The sequence below is a fragment of the Triticum urartu genome, chromosome 5A (assembly GCF_056163025.1).
Source record: "Triticum urartu cultivar PI428250 chromosome 5A, HENAU_Tu73, whole genome shotgun sequence".
Classification (NCBI taxonomy): domain Eukaryota; kingdom Viridiplantae; phylum Streptophyta; class Magnoliopsida; order Poales; family Poaceae; genus Triticum; species Triticum urartu.
In genome coordinates, this window is record NC_141877.1 from 222,480,670 (window position 1) to 222,504,127 (window position 23,458).

The following is a 23,458-nucleotide window of genomic DNA, read 5'->3' on the forward strand; positions in this document are numbered from 1 at the left end:
GTAACTCTAGTGATGTCCCCAAAAACAGTCCAACAGATAAAAATGGACGAAAACCAGTCTATAAGGCCTACAAGCATCCTGCCACACGGGCCAAAACTGCGGGCCGGCCCATTTACAGTAGTGCCATGCCTGGGCCTGGCAGAGGCACGCGGGCCGGCATGACACGGCTCATTTACCTGTAGTGCCGTGCCTCTGCCAGAAAAATAAATAGCCAGGCAGAGAGGCACGCGGGCCGGCACGGCAAGACCCGTAAACTTTAGCCCTGGGCCGAACGGAGGCTATTTCTTTTTCTCTATATTTTTTATATATGTTTGTCTCTTTTCTTTCGCCTTCGTCTCTTCTCCCAAATCGAGCCACCGCTTGTCGTCTCCTGTGGGAGTCGCAAGCACTGCGGGGCAGCGGGAGGCGATCGCGAGGGAGAGTTAGGGGACGGTAGCGGTGCGAGAGCATGGCGGCGACGTCGTATTCGTCGTCTTCATCGGCGGCGGGGGCTGGTGGCGGCAGCGCCGCGGCGGCGACGGCGGCCGGGCTCAAGACCTACTTCAAGACGCCCGAGGGGAGGTACAAGCTGCAGTACGAGAAAGCTCACTCCACCGCTGTCCTTCACTACAACCACGGCGGGAAGACCGTCTCGCAGGTACCGTGGACGCCGTCGCGGTTCTGGCGCAAACTAGGGGGATCTAGGTTGGAATTCTGCATGGTGAATTGGGTTGTCTTGTATCGTTGTTGGGATTTCGAGTGGCTCGGGCGTGGTATTTAAATGAAATTTGATAGCGTTATTTTATACTACACTGCTAGGATTTCGATTGGTGTTAGATTTTCATTACACAGTTTCTTGTGCTGTTGGCTTGTAGCTAGTGATCTTATCATGAGCGCTTCCTTGATACGTTGGAATCTCTATTAGCTGTTCATAGTGGGAGTAACACAAGTAATAACATGCATGTCACATAGGCAAAAAATATGAAGTGGCAAGATGAGGAGAGATGCAAATGGAGTAAAATAATATGTTACCATCACATAGCGGTTCCCAATGTAAGATAACTATACAAAGTAATAAATGAAGCTCTATGTTATCGCACGGATGACACCACCCACTATGGAGGTAGTAACATAATCTAAGTTACTCCCCACTATGACTAGCCTTAGACTATTCATCGTGGGAGTAACATAGGTAGTAACATGCATACTCATGCAATGCCAACTAGTCATATTAGTGATTAGTGACATGGCATAGTATTAAATGAGGAACGGAGATGGTACTACCACTCTAACGCTTCCCAAGAGAAAATTAGTCTACACGTTAATACATGAAGCCATACTACTACTATGATACTTTGCACTAATGAATGTAGTAACATAGATTAGTGTTATGCATGACACTAGTATAAAGTTACTCCCCACTATGACCAGCCTTAGTTTTATTGTAGGTTGCTGCTAACTATTTATTCCAGTACTGGTATTGAATAATTCTGGTTGTCTTCTCACTTTTGTAGTTAATTGTTTTTTGAACGGCTTTATAGTAATTATTGCTATTACTTCTCATCTCTGTCATTTTGTAGTAACAGCTTAGGCTTTGATTGGCCGAACTGGTTAGCCTGTTGTCTGGTCCTGGTCTTCCGGATTCTTGTTTTGTAGTAAGTTTGTTTCCTGTTAAAAAAATAGTAAGTTTGTTTTGTTGATTGTGGCAGTTGACAGTGGCATACCTGAAGGAGAGGTCGACTGGCCAAGGCTCCACACCATCAACACCAAGCTCCAGCAGTGGGATGCGATCGGCGGCAGCAAGGCTGCTGGGCACTGGGAATGGTAGCCGGGCACTTAGCTTCGTTGGGGGTAATGGTGTCAGTCGTGCTGTGTCTGGAAGCAGCCGCGTGGGAGGAACCTTTGGTACATCTACAAGCCTTGGAGGATCTCAAGCTGTAGCAAACTACGATGGCAAGGGTGCATACATCATCTACAATTCTGCGGATACACTATTCATCAGCGACCTTAATTCCCAAGACAAGGTCTGCAGTCCTTTATTTGACGCATGCTAAATGCAGTTGTACTGTTGGTTCTGATCAGCTGATTAATTTCACTAGGATCCGCTAAAGTCCATCCATTTTAGCAACTCTAACCCATTGTGCCACGCATTTGACTCGGAGGCCAAGGAGGGGCATGACTTAATCATTGGGATGGGATCAGGGGATGGTTAGTGCAGTATTTGTTAGCTTGTTTTTCCGCTTCAAAATGGAATGTGTTTATGGTATGTCGATTATGCAGTTTATTCAATGTCGCTGAGGCAACAGCTACAAGAACCTGGAAGGAAGCCTGTTGCAGCCCAACATTATAATAGGGGTGATAAAGATGGAATGAGCATCAGCAGGCATGTTTTAATTTTCATTATTCATTCATGCTATCCATGTGCATGTCATATATGATATTTGGAGGTTGTTTGCATTTTCTGATTTGAATCAGTGTTGCCTATTAATAATGTTGTTGTTTGCTTGTTTATTTCACCATCTTGTGATTTAACATACTCTACAAGATTCCATCAAGTATGCATAGATACAAATACAGCACTCTGATATATTACTCGAGAACCCATCATTTTCCCCAATTTAGTCACATCAGTTTTTAAGTATCAGATAGACAAGAAAAAAAATTAGGAGTTACAAAAGTTATCTTCCTTCACATTCCCTCACAAGGACTCCAGAAGCATTTAATAAAGAATTTAAAACACGATAGACTTTGTTTGGGACGTTGAAACAATCAACGGTTGAGCAAATATTTGACTCCACCAATCTATGGTAAGGCAATTGTCTTTCTGTTCTGTCAGGTATTGCCTTGTATTAACTCATCATATTGTGGAGACAAAAGGACCTGATTTCCTTGTGTGTTCATCATCTGGTGTCTCATGGCATATACTTGCACACCTATGAATCCGTATGGTTTGTAGAAGTAGATAAGGGGAAGTAAAATTTGTACTGGCTGCTCTCGATATTTCTCTTAAAATCAGAGATTTAATGCATTATTTTGATGGGGTTGGGCGCCCTGGGGGGCTTCTGACTTTAGTCTGCATGGCTGCAATATAAGCTGAGTGCCGCTTGCATATTGGTTCTTACAGATGCTTATCCTCTCATTATTTTAGTTAACTCTCCTGTTGACTTCTCAGTACTATTGTTTGCAGCCGTTGCACTTCTGTTGCATGGGTTCCGGAGTGTGAAGGCATGTTTGTTGTTAGCCACTCTGATGGAAATTTGTATGTGTATGATAAAGTGAGCAATGATGATCATGGAATTTGGCATTTATAAATGTTTGCGTTGATGTTTGAACTGATGTATATTCTTTACATTCAGTGCAGAGATGGAAACACGGAGTGTACATTTCCAGCTATAAGGGATCCAGCTCAATTGATGGTTTCACATGCAAAGTCGAGTAAGGTATTTTAGGCATTCAGTATTAGTTCCTTAAACCACATTATTTTTTGTTCAATTAGTTAATTTATTATAGAAGTGCATTTTGCCCTCTCTGTGGGCATGAAACTGTGGCCTGGTGATCTGTTACATACCCTACAGCTTGTCACTTTAGTCCATTCTTAACGTTAAATGTATCTTGATGCAATGAGCATTATTGTTCCTTTTCTTATGCATAGAAATGTAAATGGCTAAACAGTGATACTATCAGTATAAATTCACCATTATTCAGAAAAAAAAATCAATCTGAACCGTTTAAGAGAGCTCACCATTTAAAATGGCTTCTAACATTCTGATTTCCCATGCATGCTTATGTACACACAGCAGACATAAATTAGTTCCTCAGAAGTGGACGTTTTTCTTTATGCTTGCATTTAAGAGTTTGGGTGAGTAATAGAAAATGGTAATCTCCCAGCTGGCTCCAACCTATGCAGTGTTCCCTTGCTAGTCTCCACCTGCAAACAGTGTTACGATTTTTATTTCTAGACTAGAATTTACTGTTGTGATTAAAACTCTACTGGCATATGTTTGCAAAAGGTACTATCATACCAGTAAGCTGACCATATAAATTGTACAGTGAATATTGGGATCTGGGCGGTAGTTTCGTTAACCTATGATTATTGGTATCCTGCAAATGCTTCTCTCATAACATTTGGTACATGAGTTTACATCAAGCCATTGGGTTTGTTTCCACGTACAGAATCTGGGACAATAATTATCGTTGAATATATTTTAAGGAAAATTAGGTGGTGCCCAGGAGATCCTACATCCAGAATAGAGAAAGTGTACGAAATAATGTTCCAAGAAACTCACAAAGTTTATGGATGTAGTAGGCAAAAGATTATGTGAATGTGTAGAATTTTAATTTGTAATCAGTCGAACTAGCAGTCAATCATGCGCTTCTGTAATTTTTAATGTGTTTGTTTGACCATTTTATTATGGATTTTATGGGTCTATGCATATTGGGACGGCAGATCCCTATACACTAAATTGCTGCTCTTATCTTAAAAACATTACAGAGTAACCCAATTGCCAGGTGGCATGTTTGTCATGGTTCAATCAATGCAATTTCCTTCTCTCCAGATGGGGCATACTTGGCGACGGTTGGGCGAGATGGTACTTCCTTTATCCTAGAATAGACCCACACTGGAGAAGTTTTTACTGCTCAGAAATTCCACCATCCTACATTTCAGGCTTAACTAATATCGATGAACCATATATGTAGGTTATTTGAGAGTGTTTGACTTTTCAAAGGAACAGCTAATATTTGGTGGCAAAAGTTATTATGGCGCTCTCTTGTGTTGCACCTGGAGGTACCTTTATTACATTTGAATGATTTGATGTCTTCTGTATGTGTTTGCCATGTTTTCTCGCAGTTAGTTTTATGGTTGGCTGCTCTGCAAGTAATTTCTTAGCCATACTTATGCAGTATACTCTATTTTGTATGCTGATGTTTGTGTGGAATGTTTTTCTATTTATTACCCTTAGTTTAAAGTACTTCAAAGTTCAAACTCTAAAACCTGCCTGGGCTTACTAGCATCCAAAATTGTTGTAGTTTCCTTGATGATATCTAATAATGCTAGTATATGGCTCTATTGTGTACGCCATGAGCTATGCATTGAAGCGTCTCTCTACCATCTTATGGGTTCTCTGATCTCTGATTCTTATCTTCTATTTGTTCTCACATTTCTATGGGTTTGTCAATTATGAGTATTTATCTGGGTGGATCAGTCGAGAATGATGAAGAAATGAGTATGGCCCAGTTTCTGACCTAGTTTGACTGTGGTCTGCTTTTACAGCTCGGATGGCAAATATCTATTGACAGGTGGTGAAGATGATCTTGTGCAGGTATGGAGCATGGACGACAGGAAGACTGTTGCATGGGGTGAAGGGCATAATTCTTGGGTATTAATTGAATTTCCCTTGAGGCTTTTTCAATGTCTTGACGTTTGCTTTCAGAAGTTGTATTTGACAACATGGGTAATTTTTTTGTAAACAGGTTAGTGGAGTTGCTTTTGATCCATATTGGTCCCCACCAAATGCTGATGGAACGGGAGAAAATGCGGTGTATCGTTTTGGTTCTGTTGGTCAGGTATCTGAAGTTGATTCATTAGTATTATAGCTTGAACATTTATGGCATATCCATGAAAATATGTACTGCTCATCTTTAATAAGACTAGGTAATTGCCCGTACTTTGCAACGGGGGCAAGCATATTCTAGTTGTTTAACACTAATTTTGTATCATATATCTTTAGGGAACATCAGGGAGCATTGTTGACTTTTTTGTTATAGGTGGCAAGCATAATCTACTCCCTCCGTCCCACAATATAAGAGCGTTTTCGACACTACTGTAGTGTAAAAAACGCTCTTATATTATGGGACGGAGGGAGTAGTTGTTTAACACTAATCGTGTCTAACATATACCTTTAGGGAACATCAGGGAGTATTCTTAACTTTTTAAACATTAAATCACTTCTTCCACCGCCACTGTTGACCTTTTTAATGTTAAATCACTCCTTCCTCCACCGGTTAAATTACCTCTGCGCCTTCTCGATCGAAGCTTGACACCTCTGTCCAGACTCCCTGTAGAGATAGACATGAATCATATGTTCAAACTTCTTTTAGATACATGCACAAATCATAGGTATGAGAAAGTACAATGACATGGTAAGGGCATCTCGAGCAGACTCCCTATCCTAAAAGTGTCAAATCTTCCCCTAATCCCATTTTCCTATTTCTTTTAGGGAAATCACTGTTTCTCAACTAGCTGATCTCCTATAACTTTTCCCCTTGTATGTGTATTTGGTTCACACAATTCATCAAACACATACACCACACATCCACATACACAATTCATCAAATCTGTAGCAAAGAGGATTAACCAGAAGCAGGTATAGCCGTAGAAGTAGAGCATGGACTGAATCCAGTTCATCTCTCTGCAAGCGAACATCACATACGCCGCCATGTTGTTCTGCACCCCCTGTACATCAAGTACGCGCTCAGCTCGATGAAACAGATCACAGGGGCCACGAGTCAAAATGCACCCGCAGAGATGGATGCGCTGCAACGGCAGTGGCAGGAACATTACACTAGCGACGTTGCTGTGTCGCATGGGCTCCCGGTCGGCGTTCGCCTTGGATTTGGGGGCCGACATTGCCGTGTCGCTTAACAAATAGCACCAAATCCTCCTACGCCAACACGTAGGACATGGAGCCTTGGGACTTCAGAGCTCACTGTGATGCTGTCGTAGCCGGTGAGGCGGAGTTGCGCGCACTAGGCCGAGTGGGATGGAAGGAGGGGAGCCCGTGTCGTTGCGACTGGATCCGGCGTGCAAGAGCTGGTCAGTGGTGACGGTGGCCGTGACGCTGCACACGACGAAGGCACCCGCCAGCTGGAGCATTCGGGTGCCGTGGCCCTGTGAGGACGACAGTGCGGTCGACGAGCTCTGGCTCTACTCCCATGTTGGCGCTTTAATCGAGATGTGGCCACGCTTGCGCTGCTTGCCTCGTCCTGCTCGTCTTGACACTGCTTGTCTCGAGTTGGAATCCTGTTGTGCGACGATGAACGTCTCCGGTGACGCATGGGATCCAGAAGCGGCGGCAGGAGGACGATGTAGATGACAGGTCTGAAGGGATTCGCGAATTTCTCGTCGCCGATGAGGGTCGCCGGAGGTGCGGGGGCGGTGGAGGTTTCATTTTCCCGATTACCAGGGTGGCGGATGGCCGCCGTCGGCGGCGTGGTCAGACGGGAGGCCTGCAGCTCGCTTATTTTTGCTGAGAATCACATCTGCTTGACTAAATTTGAGCAGATGGGGGGCAGTTTTAGGTGAGGAAGAGTCATATTTGAGGAAATTTTGGTTTAGGGGATCTGCTAGATACCCCTTAATAATCCCCTAAATGACATTTTTTCTCCTCAAATATGACCTTTAGGGGGTCTGCTAGAGATGCCTAAGCACATGCATAGTTAGAATCATGTTGGCAACACTTCCACAACATGGATGGGATAATCAAAATTATGGATGATGGCGATGTAGAGGAAATATTACCTCTAAAGTATGTCACTTGGCTTTCGTTGTAACTGAAAAATATTCAAAAGGGAATGTCCGACATATGAACCCGCTTATGTGAATTTGTGCTTTGCTATGGAATAATATTACGATTTTCAACATTGTTTAACTAACACTCAGGAGTTGCTCATATAGATGAATTTAAGAGTTGTCCAGAATGCTTGCAATATTTTACCATGTTGCGACAAATGAAGTGTTGCACCTGCTTCATCTTTTAGCAAACTTCTACAAAATCATTCAAAAACTGATGCAGGCTACCACGTCAAATTCTTTTAGCAGGATAGAGGCGGCTTGTACCATGACAACATCCAGTATGTGCACGTGGTATCTTTCTCAAAGGATATCTGTAGCCCCCGTGAGAAAATAATATCTCCACAGTATATCAGAAATGCATATGTATAAACCCGATCTACCAATGAAAGCCATTGTTTTCTCTAGCCGAAGAATGCATATACTAACTCTAGTTCGGCAAAACTCTATGAGGAAGAGTCATTGGTGAGCAAGTGCTAACTCCGCTGCACCATAATAACTATTCTCAAGTACCATATCCAAAAAAAAACTTTGTCAGGTTGAGAGGACCGATACTGAAACTGGGTGAGAGACAAAAATAAATAAAATATACATCTTTTGGACAATTACACTCTGTTCACACAGTAAAAGAAATTCTGCTGCTGTAAAATATAGTAGACCACACAAGTTAATTGAAAGCTGTGAAATAGCTCAAGGACATGTTAATTTACACATAGTCTGAACACACATAATCTTGTGGCACGACAAGAACCAACAAATTAATGTTGTACATGTCAAGCATGCTGCTGCTCACCTTATTAGTAGCTTAGCTTTATGGTAGATTTAAGTATCAGCTCTGCATTATGTGCGATGGCATCTGTCAATGCCACATGCATGTCAATCTCTTCCCGGAGTTGCATCTTCAAATTTCTGACATGTGGTATTTAATCACATATGAGAATAGTAGATCCTGTTTTTATCGAAGTTAGGTATACATGTATAAATTCAAACATAAGCAGTCTATTCAGAGGAATCATTCCAAAAACAATTTTCAAACCGAGCACCGGAGCACAACAAGTTGTCACAAATCACAAACCAAATGAAAGCAGGTTTATTTCAAGTGCGAATAGCAGCAGTACAAACGTCAACACCGTAGAGATGATGAAGCAATTATGAAAGGCACTCATTTCCTGCTATCGAGCAGCGGTGGAGGGGCCTCCATAATGCTAGGGTTAGGGTTTCGCTTCGATCAAAGATGGTTTTGTGTTACTATGCTGTGTGATGTCAGGGGATTAAGAAAACCGACGGGAGAGGGAGTACGGACGTAGGAAAAAACAGGTTGTAGGGGCAGTATGGACGACGTGGGGCGTGGGGAGTCGGATGACGTAAGATGGGAGACAGAGCCTTGTGTCTTTTTTAAGCAGTAGAGATATACCGATGTATGCCTGTCTGATCTTGTAACTTCTTAGTACAAATAAGAGTGAAATCTGGGAGTACCTTAAAATACTTAACCTCTCAATTTCTTCCATGCTTACTTAGGCCCCGTTCGGATTCCCTCCCACTCCCCAACTCCGCTCCGGAGCGGAGTGGCATGCAGCCATAATCTGAGGAGCGGCTAGAATGGCGTTCCACGCGCTCCGCTCCGCAGTGGGGGAGTGGAGGGTTGCCGAACAGTGCCTTAATTACTGGGAGATCTTCAGTTAATGAACTGTTGGAATGTTCCTTGCTGTTCAGTCTTATGCTTATTGCAGGGCATTGAACTGATCACACTACTTATGCAATAAATATGCAAATTTCTCCAGTAATTACGCTGCTCATGCTGCTTTTTTCTTAGTGTGATTTCGCCAATATTTTCGATGCATGTTGATGAACTTAACTACTGAGTGTCATTTTACCTCATCATATTTTTAGAAGATCAGATTGATTTTTGTCAGAACTTGGTGATCTGTTATCAACTTATCATGTCTTAGCTTATTATATGAATATAGTCATAGCTATCAGATAAATTGGCAAGTGTTTTTACAGTTTGCTTTCTCCAATACGGTTGACTACTGATATCGATTACCACTCTGGCATACTCTTAGGATACCCAATTGCTTCTGTGGGATTTGGCAATGGATGAGATTGTTGTCCCACTACGTCATCCTTCAGGTGGTTCGCCAACATTTAGCAGTGGGAGTCCTGCACACTGGGACAGTGCATGCCCTCCAACAGGTATTCTTCAACCTTCTCCTAGAATGCGGGACGTGCCAAAGCTTTCACCTCTTGTCGCCCACCGAGTACATGCGGATCCCCTGTCTGGTGTGGTGTTCAGCACTGAATCAATCGTCACCATTTGCCGCGAGGGACTAATCAAAATATGGGCCAGACCTGGCCACAGTGAAAACAATCAACAGTCAAATTCTTCCGAGTAGGCTTTAGGCAATACTGTCTCCAAAGATAGGGCAATCGCATCCTTCAGTAAAGCAAGTGGCTCTAGCTTCAAGCAACCTTCATCGCTTGGCTTGACATAGCCGTGAGTTTCTTACTAACACCATGATTGGTGAGACGGGCTCTCAAAGGAGGCTGCTGGTGATGAAGGCACATATTTGTAGATGTTCCTTGATTACAGCAAGGCTAGTTAGTGGTACAAAACAATAATGGAACATGCCTCTGTACAGATACATATACTCCAAGATAGCTAATACAAGTTTGCTTTCTGTTTTGTATTGCCCAATGTGCTAACATGTGATGGATGGGATGACAATCTTTGCCTCGTGTTGTTTTAGCATTTCTAGATTTCCCCTAGTTGTAAATTGCTCTCTCACTTCTCCGGTTCTTGCATCAACTCCACATCGTAATTCTGTTTAGTCGTTGAATGTGCTGTAGATTGTGTGAGCAAATATAGATACTTTGCGGGACTGTACGTGTGTCAGCCGATAAAATTATTGAGGAACTAGTAGATTAGTATGGACTGTTCAGACTACAGAAGCAATGTTACCAGCTGTATAGTCTGCAGCTCACAATACGAAACAAACTTATATACAAGTACTTGAATATGGATGGAAAACATGCAAAGAAAAGACACAAAAGCCAGCTATTCCGAACAAACAATTTATCGTACAGTAGTTAGTCTGCATATATTTATCTTTCGTTCTGTCTTCCTACTTTTTGCAATATACCTTTTTCACGTACAAACAAATCAGTATATACGTAAACCTTTGAAAATATGAGGCACACATGATTCTTTTTCATGAAATTCATTTTAGGGTATCTAGTAATTATTAATGAAGTATATTAAAAATAATAATAAGCTATAAAAGATTCATCTATGTGGTATATGAGGAGCGAGAGTACGTATTCTCAGGAGTACACAATCATTTTCCTATATATATATATATATATATATATAGGGTCGCGCTATTCGTCATCCTGGGTGAGCAATAGTTATTCTTCACCCCCTCTCTATTTTGACGTCAATGCACCGTATTTTTAGGTTTCGTAAATTTTGTCATATTTCATATGTAAAAAGAGAACGTAAGAAAATATATACTCGCCGTAAAAAATATTTTATGTTATATAAAGTTACGAACATAAAAACATACATAAAAATACGGTATTTTTGGTCTTATAATCTATTTTTTTATTTTCTTATACCAAATTTTATGTAGTGAATCAATATGAATGTAACTATTTGTATTTCAAACGTAATTTATTTATGAAGCGATCGTAAGATTACCTCGGATGAAGAATAACTTATTCTGCACCCTGGGTGATGAATAGTAACAATATATATATATATATATATATATATATATATATATATAACGAGATCTCTTTTTTTTTGCATATTCAAAGTTTGAGATTGCTAGCCAGGCCTGCCACATGGTAAAATGCACCAGAAAATCGAACCATAGGGTACAATCGTGATTTCTTACCGTGGAAAAAAATTGGAGGCGAAACGATGAACTCATGTTTTCATTCAAACGAAAATATGCTGCTGGTTAATGTAAATGTTTTTAAATAGCACATGGTTCACTTACGAAAGCCGTGTGTCCACTAAACCCTGGCCGATGCCCCCCTGCCACGCGCGCGATCTGAGTCATGCGTTCTGATTGGTCAGAACCCAAACCCCACGGATCGTACGTCTGCACCGTTGGATTCTTCTTGATCGAATGACGTCCTCATCCCTTTCAACAACACATGCATTTACGGTTGTGATTTTATTTATACCCACAAATTGCATGTTAAATTCAAAAAACATCTTAAATATAGCAAACGATACCTGAAATGTGTTAGAAAATCAAACCCGTGGTATAATGATGATTGCGTACCGTGAAATTTTTTATGAGGCCAAACGATGAAGTCACCGACCACTGGAGTTTGAATTGACACGTCTCCTTTTGGAAACCATGGTCCTTCGTGTGAGATGCTCCGGTTTGGAAGGGGTGATCATCAAAACTTGTGCCAAACTTTACCAATTTTTTTCCCCGAGGTCGTGAGAGCACGCCACAGGCACACACCGATTTTGATGATGTCTGGATTCCATCTGAATTCCCTGTAATTAAAATACCAACTAGGCCTACGCCGGTGGCCACACCTCGACCGAAATGTTTGAAACTTCTCCCCGTTTCTCGGACAATGGATGAAAACTCGCAAAGCGACACACAAATGATTTGTGCACCTTCTTTGCTAACTAACACCCAGATGTAGTTGTATAACGGTTTTGAATTTATATGCACTAAATGCAAGGTAAGTGCAAAAAAATTACTTAAATATAGCAACGAGACCTGAAATGGGCCAGAAAATCAAACCTAGGGTATATACATGATTGTTTACCGTGAAACAATTTGAGGCGGAACGATGTAGTCACTGACGATTGGAGTCTGAAGTGCCGCGTCTCCTTTTGGAAACTATGATCCTTCTTGTGAGATGCTTCGATTTGAAAGGTGTGAGTATCAAAACTTGTGCCATCTTTACCAAAAAATTTCCATGGGATCCTGAGAGCACGCCACGGTGACACCGATTTTCGTTATTTCCGGACTCTATATGCATTTCCTGTAATTAGAATACTAACAAGGCTTACGCCTCTGGCCGCACCCTGCGGCCGAACTGTTTGATTTTTTCCCGTTTCTCGAACAATGAATGAAAACTTCCAAAGCGACACACAAATGATCTTGCTAGCTAGCACCCATGTGTAGTTGTGCCTATAGCAAATGACTCAAATATAGCAAACGATACCTCAAATGCATGAGAAAATCGAACCATAGGGTACAATGGTGATTTCTTACCGTGGAAAACAATTTGGAGGCGAAATGATGAACTCTTTTTTTCATTCAAACGAAAATGTGCTATTAGTTCATGTAAATGTTTTCAAATAGCACACGGTTCACTCACGAAAGCCATGTGCCTACCAAACCATGGCCGATGCCCCCTTGCTGTGCGCGTGATCTGAGTCGTGCGTTCTGATTGGACAGAATCCAAACCCCACGGATCGTACGTCTGCACCATTGGATGCTCCCAAATCGAACGACAATCCTCATCCGTTTCGACAGCAAATGCAGTCCGGCTAGGATTTGATTTATATGCCAAAATGCACGGTGAATGCCAAAAAATGTCTTAAATATAGCACGCGAGACCTGAAATGCGCCAACAAATCAAACCCGTGGTATAATGGTGATTGCTTAACGTGGGAAAAATTAGAGGTGAAACGATGAACTCATGTCTTCATTTCAAAATTAGTACGTCTTCATTTCAAACGAAATTATTCTCTTTGTGCACATGAGCGCTTAGAGGCAACCGTTTGCATAGGCCTTTCCACGCGGCGACCGGGGATATTTTTCACCCTTTTCACCTAGGCCGCCAACAGCCCCCCACCGCCCGCCCGTGTTTCACTCAACTAGTCAACCCAATCTTCATCACCAGCTCCCCCTCCCCTAGATCCACAACAGAACCCTCTCCGGCGCCGGCATGCTCACCCCGGCCGGGTGCCCGCTCTTCGACGTCAAGCCTACCTTCACTGTCGTTCCCAACACGTGGCTGCTCGCGCCTCGCCGTCTTCATTTTCTCGCCAGCCACCCTCGAGCATATCGATCCTGTAACCCTCGCCCCACCTGTGGTCCGGCCGGGTTTGCATTAAGAAACCTGTTAGTTACTGCTCTCCATCGCGGTGAGGCGTTTTTTGTTGGGGAACGCAGTAATTTCAAAACAATTCCTACGCACACGCAAGATCCATCTAGGTGATGCATAGCAATGAGAGGGGAGAGTGTTGTCCATGTACCCTCGTAGACCGTAAGTGCAAGCGTTATGACAACGCGGTTGATGTAGTCGTACGTCTTCACGATCCGACCGATCCTAGCAGCGAAGGTACAACACCTCCGCGATCTGCACATGTTCAGCTCGGTGACGTCCCACGAACTCTAGATCCAGCTTAGGTCGAGGGAGAGTTTCGTCAGCACGACGGCGTGGTGATGGTGATGACGAAGCTACTGGCGCAGGGCTTCGCCTAAGCACTGCAATGATATGACCGAGGTGGAAATCTGTGGAGGGGGCACCGCACACGGCTAAACAATCAACTTGTGTCTTTGGGGTGCCCCCTGCCCACGTATATAAAGGAGGGAGGAGGAGGAGGCCGGCCTAGAATGGGCGCGCCTATAGGGGGAGTCCAACTAGGATTCCCAATCCTAGTTGGAGTCTCCTTCCTTTTCCAAGAGGGGAGAGATGGAAGGAGTAGGAGAGGGAGAAGGAAAGAGAGGGGGGCGTCGCCCCCTCCCTAGTCCAATTCGGACTTACCATGGGGGGGCCACCCCTTGAGGCCCTTCTCTCCTTTCGCGTATGGCCCATTAAGGCCCACTACTTCCCCCGGCGAATTCCCGTAACTCTCTGGTACTCCGAAAAATACCCGAATCACTCGGAACCTTTCCGATGTCCGAATATAGCCTTCCAATATATCGATCTTTACATATCGACCATTTCGAGACTCCTCGTCATGTCCGTGATCTCATTCGGGACTCCAAACAACCTTCTGTACATCAAATCACATAACTCGTAATACAAATCGTCATCAAACGTTAAGCGTGCGGACCCTACGGGTTCGAGAACTATGTAGACATGACCGAGACACATCTCCGGTCAATAACCAATAGCGGAACCTGGATGCTCATATTGGCTCCTACATATTCTACGAAGATATTTATCGGTTAAACCGCATAGCAACATACGTTGTTCCCTTTGTCATCGGTATGTTACTTGCCCGAGATTCGATCGTCGGTATCTCAATACCTAGTTCAATCTCGTTACCGGCAAGTCTCTTTACTCGTTCTGTAATGCAACATCCCATAACTAACTCATTAGTCATATTGCTTGCAAGGCTTATAGTGATGTGCATTACCGAGAGGGCCCAGAGATACCTCTCCGATACATGGAGTGACAAATCCTAATCTCGATCTATGCCAACTCAACAAACACCATTGGAGACACCTGTAGAGCATCTTTATAGCCACCCAGTTACGTTGTGACGTTTGATAGCACACTAAGTGTTCCTCCGGTATTCGGGAGTTTCATAATCTCATAGTCATAGGAACATGTATAAGTTATGGAGAAAGCAATAGCAATAAACTAAACGATCATAGTGCTAAGCTAACGGATGGGTCTAGTCCATCACATCATTATCTAATGATGTGATCCCATTCATCAAATGACAACACATGTTCATGGCTAGGAAACTTAACCATCTTTGATTAACGAGCTAGTCAAGTAGAGGCATACTAGGGACACTCTGTTTGTCTATGTATTCACACATGTACTAAGTTTCGGTTAATAAAATTCTAGCATGAATAATAAAAATTATCATGATATAAGGAAATAAATAATAACTTTATTATTGCCTCTAGGGCATATTTCCTTCAGTTTCCCACTTGCACTAGAGTCAATAATCTAGTTCACATCGTCATGTGATTTAACACCAATAGTTCACATCTTTATGTGATTAGTTCACATCTCCATGTGACTAATACCCAAAGGGTTTACTAGAGTCAATAATCTAGTTCACATCGCTATGTGATTAACACCCAAAGAGTGGTCATGTTTTGCTTGTGAGAGAAGTTTAGTCTATGGGTCTGCAACATTCAGATCCGTATGTATTTTGCAAATTTCTATGTCTACAATACTCTACACGGAGTACTCTAGCTAATTGCTCCCACTTTCAATATGTATCGAGATCGAGACTTAGAGTCATCTAGATCGGTGTCAAAAGCTTGCATCGACATAAATCTTTACGATGAACTCTTTTATCACCTCCATAACCAAGAAATATTTCCTTAGTCCTCTAAGGATAATTTTGACCACTGTCCAGTGATCTACTCCTAGATCACTATTGTACTCCATTGACAAAACCATGCTAAGGTATAGAATAGGTCTGATACACAGCATAGCATACTTTATAGAACCTATGACTGAGGCATAGGGAATGCTTTTTTTATTCTCTTTCTATTTTCTACCGTGGTCGGGTTTTGAGTCTTTACTCAACTTCACACCTTGTAACATAGGCAAGAACCCTTTCTTTGCTTGATCCATTTTGAACTTCTTCAAAACTTTATCAAGGTATGTGCTTTGTGAAAGTCCAATTAAGCGTCTTGATCTATCTCTACAGATCTTGATGCCCAATATATAAGTAGCTTCATCGAGGTCTTTCATTGAAAAATTCTTATTCAAGTATCCTTTTATGCTATCCAGAAATTCAGTATCATTTCTGATCAACAATATGTCATCCACATATAATATCAGAAATGCTACAGAGCTACCACTCAATTTCTTGTAAATACAGGCTTCTCCAAAAGTCTGTATAAAACTATATGCTTTGATCAACTCATCAAAGCGCATATTTCAACTCCGAGATGCTTGCACCAGTCCATAGATGGATCGCTGGAGCTTGCACACTTTGTTAGCATCATTAGGATTGACAAAACCTTCTGGTTGCATCATATACAACCCCTTTTTTTTAATAATTCCATTAAGGAATGTAGTTTTGATATCCATTTGCCAGATTTCATAAAATGCGGCAACTACTAACATGATTCGGACAGACTTTAAGCATAGATACGAGTGAGAAACTCTCATCGTAGTCAACACCTCGAACTTGTCGAAAACCTTTTACGACAATTCGAGCTTTGTAGATAGTAACACTACTATCATCGTCCGTCTTCCTCTTGAAGATCCATTTAATCTCAATGGCTCGCCGATCATCAGACAAGTCAATCAAAGTCCATACTTTGTTCTCATACATGGATCCCATCTCAGATTTCATGGCCTCAAGCCATTTCGCGGAATCTGGGCTCATCATCGCTTCCTCATAGTTCGTAGGTTCGTCATGGTCTAGTAACATGACTTCCAGAAAGGATTACCGTACTACTTTGGTGTGGACCATACTCTAGTTGACCTACAAGGTTCGGTAGTAACTTGATCTGAAGTTTCATGATCATCATCATTAGCTTCCTCACTAATTGGTGTAGGAATCACTGGAACTGATTTCTGTGATGAACTACTTTCCAACCCGGGAGAAGGTACAACTACCTCATCAAGTTCTACTTTCCTCCCACTCACTTCTTTTGAGAGAAACTCCTTCTCTAGAAAGGATCCACTCTTAGCAACAAAGATCTTGCCTTCGGATCTGTGATAGAAGGTGTACCCAACAGTTTCTTTTGGGTATCCTATGAAGATACACTTCTCCGATTTGGGTTTGAGTTTATCAGGTTGAAACTTTTCACATAAGCATCGCAACCCAAAACTTTTAAGAAACGACATCTTAGGTTTCTTGCTAAACCACCGTTCATACGGTGTCATCTCAAGGGATTTTTAGACGGTGCCCTATTTAACGTGAATGCAGATTTCTCTAATGCATAAACCCAAAACGATAGTGGTAAATCGGTAAGAGACATCATAGATCGCACCATATCTAATAAAGTATGGTTACGACGTTCGGACACACCATTACGTTGTGGTGTTCCAGGTGACGTGAGTTGTGAAACTATTTGACATTGTTTCAACTGAAGGCCAAACTCGTAACTCAAATATTTCGTCTCCGCGATCAGATCATAGAAACTTTATTTTCTTGTTACGATGATTCTCCACTTCACTCTGAAATTCTTTGAACTTTTCAAACGTTTCAGACTTGTGTTTCATTAAGTAGATATACTCATATCTGCTCAAATCATCTGTGAAGGTCAGAAAATAACGATACCCGCCGCGAGCCTCAACACTCATTGGATCGCATACATCAGTGTGTATTATTTCTAATAAGTCTGTTGCTCGCTCCATTGTTCTAGAGAACGGAGTCTTAGTCATCTTGCCCATGAGGCATGGTTCGCAAGCATCAAGTGATTCATAATCAAGTGATTCCAAAAGCCCATCAGCATGGAGTTTCTTCATGCGCTTTACACCAATATGACCTAAACGGCAGTGCCACAAATAAGTTTCACTATCATTATTAAATTTTTGGCTTCAATACTATGAACATGTGTATCACTACTATCAAGATTTAGTAAAAATAGACCACTCATCAAGGGTGCATGACCATAAAAGATATTAATCATATAAATAGAACAACCATTATTCTCTGATTTAAATGAATAACCATCTCACATCAAACAAGATCCAGATATAATGTTCATGCTCAACGCTGTCACAAAATAACAATTACTTAGGTCTAAAACTAATCCCGAAGGTAGATGTAGAGGTAGCGTGCCGACGGCGATCACATCGACTTTGGAACCATTTCCCACGCGCATCGTCACCTCGTCCTTAGCCAATCTTCGCTTAATCCGTAGCCCTTGTTTCGAGTTGCAAATATTAGCAACAGAACCAGTATCAAATACCCAGGCGCTACTGCGAGCATTAGTAAGGTACACATCAATAACATGTATATCAAATATACCTTTCACTTTGCCATCCTTCTTCTTCGCCAAATACTTGGGACAGATCCGCTTCCAGTGACCAGTCCCTTTGCAGTAGAAGCACTCAATCTCAGGCTTAGGTCCAGACCTGGACTTCTTCACTTGAGCAGCAACTTGCTTGCCGTTCTTCTTGAAGTTACCCTTCTTCCCTGTACCCTTTTTCTTGAAACTGGTGGTCTTATTGACCATCAAAACTTGATGCTCCTTCTTGATTTCTACCTCCGCAACCTTTAGCATTGCGAAGAGCTCGGGAATTGTCTTATCCATCCCTTGCATATTATAGTTCATCATGAAGCTCTTGTAGCTTGGTGGCAATGATTGAAGAACTCTATTAATGACACTATCATCAGGAAGATTAACTCCCAGCTGAGTCAAGTGGTTGTGGTATGTAAGTGCATCTAGTGCCCCTTAGTGATTTTAGTGTATTGAAGACTTATAGGTTAAGGGACTAATGCGTTTGTGAGTGTACACCGATCTATAAGTCTATGAGGAGTTTGATATTTACAGGGAAAGTCGACCCCTAAAAATGAAGTTCTTCGACTGAAGACTTTGGATTTCTGAAGACTTTCTGAAGAATTTGAAAGTGAAGAAATTGGTGTGACCTTGAAGACTTGGTATTCATTCGAGGAACATGAAGCGCGAAGACTTTTGTTTTCGTAGTTTCATTTTCTCTTTCTTGAGTCATAGGAAACACCGTACTGTTAAAGGGGGTCGAGGAAATACTAAGGAAAAAATTTCCATGTGATTCTCAACTCAAAATCCTACACCTACCAATCCCTTCGAGTGAAGCCATTGGAAATCTCATACAGTCCAGTCATATTCTTCAGTGACAGAGACGAAGTTCTTCTTGTCTCTGAGGAATTTGTTCTAACTGAGGAGTTAGGAATTCGCCAGTGCGGATTACCTACACAGTGAGGAACATGATAGCCCTGAGGATTTTGCTACTCAAAATTCCGACCGTTGCTGTGCTATGAGCCAGCTGTCCCAAAATATCTATCCACCTAACGGTCATATCATTGAAGGACATTTATGTCTTATCATGTCGGGCTGCTCCCTAGGCTATAAATAGCCCCCCTACAACCACTAGCTGGTTGGCTGCTCCGAGAGAAACTGACACTTGTCATTTGAGAGCAACCCATCCTCCGAGGACTTTGAGCGAAAATCATCAAGTGAGGAAAAAACCCAAACCCAAACACCTACAAACCCCAAGTGATTGAGCATCACTAAAGAGATTGATCCTGCGTGGATCCAACGCTTGTTACCTTTGAAGACTGTGCTTCTTCTAGAAGGTTAGGCGTCATGGTCTAGAGCATCCAAGAGGAATTGTGGATCGCCGAGTGACCAAGTTTGTGAAGGTTCGGAAGTCACTTGAAGACTTACCACGAGTGATTGGGCGAGGTATGTGTGACCTTAGCTCAAGGGGAATACGATGAGGACTGAGTGTCCTGAGCTGCGTGTTCAGGACTGGGTGTCCGGGACTGTGTGTCCTCAGGTTTAAATACCTAGCCACCCTAACCAGATGTACAACTGAGACATCAGTTGGAATTGGTCTACCAAATCATTGTCTTCACCAAGCTTACTGGTTCTATTTCCTCAACTCTTTCATTTCCTCATAACTGTGTTGTGTGATTGTTCATATCTGTGCTTGAAGACTTTGACTGAATATTTTCTCAATTTCCTTAGTTCAATTTCTTCAGTCTGTTTGTCTTCATCCTGTGCTATCCCGTGCTTACGCTTTCTGTACTCTGTGCCTGTCTTCATTTCATCATGATGACTATGCTTGTGTTCTGTTATGTTTACTTTTGAGTACTTATTCCGCTGCTAGCAGTTCTTTGCTAAGGAATTTCCTTACCTCCAAATTCCTCAGTGAAGAATTCATAAAAATCGCCTATTCACCCCCTCTAGTCGATATAACGCACTTTCAATTGGTATTAGAGCGAGGTACTCCCTTGTTGTGTGTGATTTTGGTTTAACCGCCTGGAGTTTAGTTATGTCGACCACAGGTATGAAGAAAGTGACATGCCCCATCTTTGACGGTCACGAGTATCCCAAGTGGAAGGCCATGATGAAGAAGCGCCTCATGGCAATGAACAGTGAGCTGTGGACCGTCACTGAGATTGGTCTGACCGATCTGTGCAAGATGGTGGAAGCAGATGACATTCACAAGTACACTCTTCTCAACCTCACGGCGAAGGACGTCATCTGCTCCTGCCTATCTCAAAATCAGTTCAGGAATATCATGCATCTTGATCATGCGAAGCTTATCTGGGACCGTCTCTCTGAGGTCTATGAAGGTCATCGAACCTGTCATGATCCTTGGTTTGAGGACTTCAAGGAATCAGAATCATCATCTTCTGCATCATGCCTTATGGCAAAAGATGCTAAGGTAACTGAATGCTACCTATCCGAGTCTAGTGATGAATTTGGACCCAACTATTTCAAACTTTCTTCCCTTGCCACTAAACAACAAAGAGCTTTGGAAAAAGTTCAATACATGCTAAATAAGAGCGATGATATGTTGGGTGAAGAAATGGATCAGTCAAAAGCTTTGGCTGAAAGTCTTCAGAGACTTCATACTAAGTATGACACCCTTCAAGATCATCATAACACTCTCTTATCTGATCATGAGAAGCTTTCTTATGAATTTCTTCAAAGAAAGCAAGATCTTGAGAAGCTAAGAGTGACTTATGAAGATCTTCAGAAGGAGCGCGATTCATTACTTGCTCAACAAATCAGCGCTTCTCAGGAAGAATTTGTTCCTCCTTGTTTGAAATGCATTGAACGTGAATCTGCTAATTCTTCACCTGAATGTTCAAATGCTGCTAATGTTTCAAATTCTTCACATGCCTTTGCTATCACTAATTCCTCATCTGAGGACACTGCTAGTATCACTGACGATGCAGGGCTGAAGGAATTGTACATGACAGGCTTGTACAAAAGCCTCAAAGGGCATCAGACTCTTTGTGATGTTCTTAAAAAGCAGATCCTCAACAGGAACCCTAGGAAAGAGGGTATTGCCTTTGAGAGGAAATTCAATGCTGATGGTACATATTGGAAGCCTGAGCAGTACCCCAAAGCTACATGGGTTGCTACAAAGGGACCTCCAGTTGATCCATCTAACTTATCTGGATTTGCCTGTGAATCTCCTCGTTCTGACGATGAGTCATTTGACTCCAACTATAAACTGTTCAAAAGTCAGAATGGTGAAGTATTTGCTAGATATGTTGGCACTAACTGCAGGAACAGTCCCCTTATGAAGAAAATCTGGGTTCCCAAAAGGTGCCTTGAAAGTCTTCAGGTGAATGTCCTCAGGACACCACCTATGAAGAATAGGAACCCCAGATCAAATTCTTCATATGGACCAAATTCCTCAAAAGGATCAAAGTCCTCACATGAGTATCATCGTGCTAACAACTCTGTTTCACAGGGAAGAGCTAAGGGCTATGAATATGAGCATTGTTCTTCTAATCATCATGTTCACAAGTCCTCGAAGAATTTCTCTACTTATTCATATGCTTATCCTAACTCCACTTATGTGAAATGAAATGGACTGGCTTCTATGCCACCTTTCTCGTATGGAGCTCGCAGAGTGATGAAATCTTTGCCACCCCTTTAGATGTGGGTGGTGAGGAAAAAGAACTAATCTCTTCTGCAGGGTCAGGTCTCCAGACGTACGTAATCGTCTGAAGAATTTGCTGGAGACCTGAGTATGCCTGAAAGGACGCAGGCTAATCATGAAGAAATGAACCTTCATTTCTCATGTCCTCATACTATTTTATCTGTTCTTTTGCTTGATGAAATTGATCTGATGAATTGATGTCATATTCTTCACCGATGAAGTATATGAGTTCGTAAGTTGCACTAATTCATCTGCAGGATGATCAACCCAAAGCCACTGAGTGGGTCCTCGATAGTGGATGTACATATCACATGATTGGTGACAAGAATCTATTGATGGATGCTCCATTATCTCCGTCGCATCTGAAGCATATCATCTTTGCCGACAAAGGCAAAAATCAAGTATTGGGTCTAGGTAAGGTTGCGATCACAAAGGATCGACACATGGACAAAGTCATGCTTGTCGAGTCCTTAGGATACATTCTCATGTCTGTCTCAATGCTTTGCGATCTTGATATGGTTGTTGTCTTTGGCAAGTACCGTTGTGTTGTGGTTATGGAAGCTGACAATTCCAAAGTCTTCGAAGGCTTTAGGAGAGGAGATCTGTATATTGTTGATTTCTCTATAGGACCACAACCAGCCGTGTGTCTACTTGCAAAAGCTTCAGAAGGCTGGCTTTGGCATCGACGACTTGGTCATGCAGGCACAAGGAATCTGCACACGCTTGCGAAGAAGAAGCATGTCATCGGCATCGAGATTGTCAAATTCCTCAAGGATCACCTATGCGGAGCCTATGAAGCTGGGAAGATGACAAAGGCTAAGCATCCAGCAAAGACTATCATGACCACCACTCATCCATTTGAATTGCTTCACAAGGATCTCTTCGGTCCTAATCATTATTCTGCTGTTTCAAATGATGCATCTCAATATGGCTTTGTTATTGTTGATGATTACTCTCGATACACATTGGTACACATTGTTACTTACAAACATGAAGTGCGGGAAGTCTTCAAACGATTTTCCTCGAGGGCTTCAACCAACTTTGGTGTGAAGATCAAGCACATCAGAAGTGACAATGGAACTGAGTTCAAGAATTCTGGTCTAGATGACTACCTTGATGAACTTGGTATTACTCATGAGTTATCTGCTCCTTATACTCCTCATCAGAACGGCGTCGTGGAGCGCAAGAACATGACTCTTGCTGAGATGGCTCGCACTCTGCTTGATGAATACAAAACGCCTCGTCATTTCTGGATTGAGGCAATTGATACCGCGTGCCACATCATCAACAGAGTATATCTTCACAAATTCTTCAAGAAGACTGTGTATGAACTCCTCACTGATAAGAAACCCAATGTAAGTTTTTCAAAGTCTTCGGTGCTAA

At 42.2% G+C, this 23,458-nt stretch overlaps 1 protein-coding gene across 1 annotated transcript; it reads left to right on the plus strand.

Moving 5' to 3' along the window:
* Positions 1-325: 325 nt before the first annotated feature.
* Positions 326-10,232, plus strand: LOC125508230 (putative catabolite repression protein creC). Its single transcript, XM_048672856.2, has 11 exons — positions 326-637; positions 1,689-2,003; positions 2,079-2,187; positions 2,260-2,362; positions 3,167-3,254; positions 3,336-3,419; positions 4,472-4,568; positions 4,678-4,765; positions 5,252-5,357; positions 5,452-5,544; positions 9,613-10,232. Exons 1-11 carry the CDS (start codon positions 449-451, stop codon positions 9,940-9,942), a joined length of 1,602 nt encoding a protein of 533 aa, XP_048528813.1. The 5' UTR covers positions 326-448; the 3' UTR covers positions 9,943-10,232.
* Positions 10,233-23,458: the final 13,226 nt, after the last annotated feature.

Coding starts and splice junctions, on each gene's coding strand:
- LOC125508230 (XM_048672856.2), top strand. CDS start 449: ATGGCGGCGACGTCGTATTCGTCGTCTTCATCGGCGGCGGGGGCTGGT. Junction 2,188..2,259: donor TGGGATGGGATCAGGGGATG/GTTAGTGCAGTA, acceptor TCGATTATGCAG/TTTATTCAATGTCGCTGAGG. Junction 4,766..5,251: donor CTCTTGTGTTGCACCTGGAG/GTACCTTTATTA, acceptor CTGCTTTTACAG/CTCGGATGGCAAATATCTAT.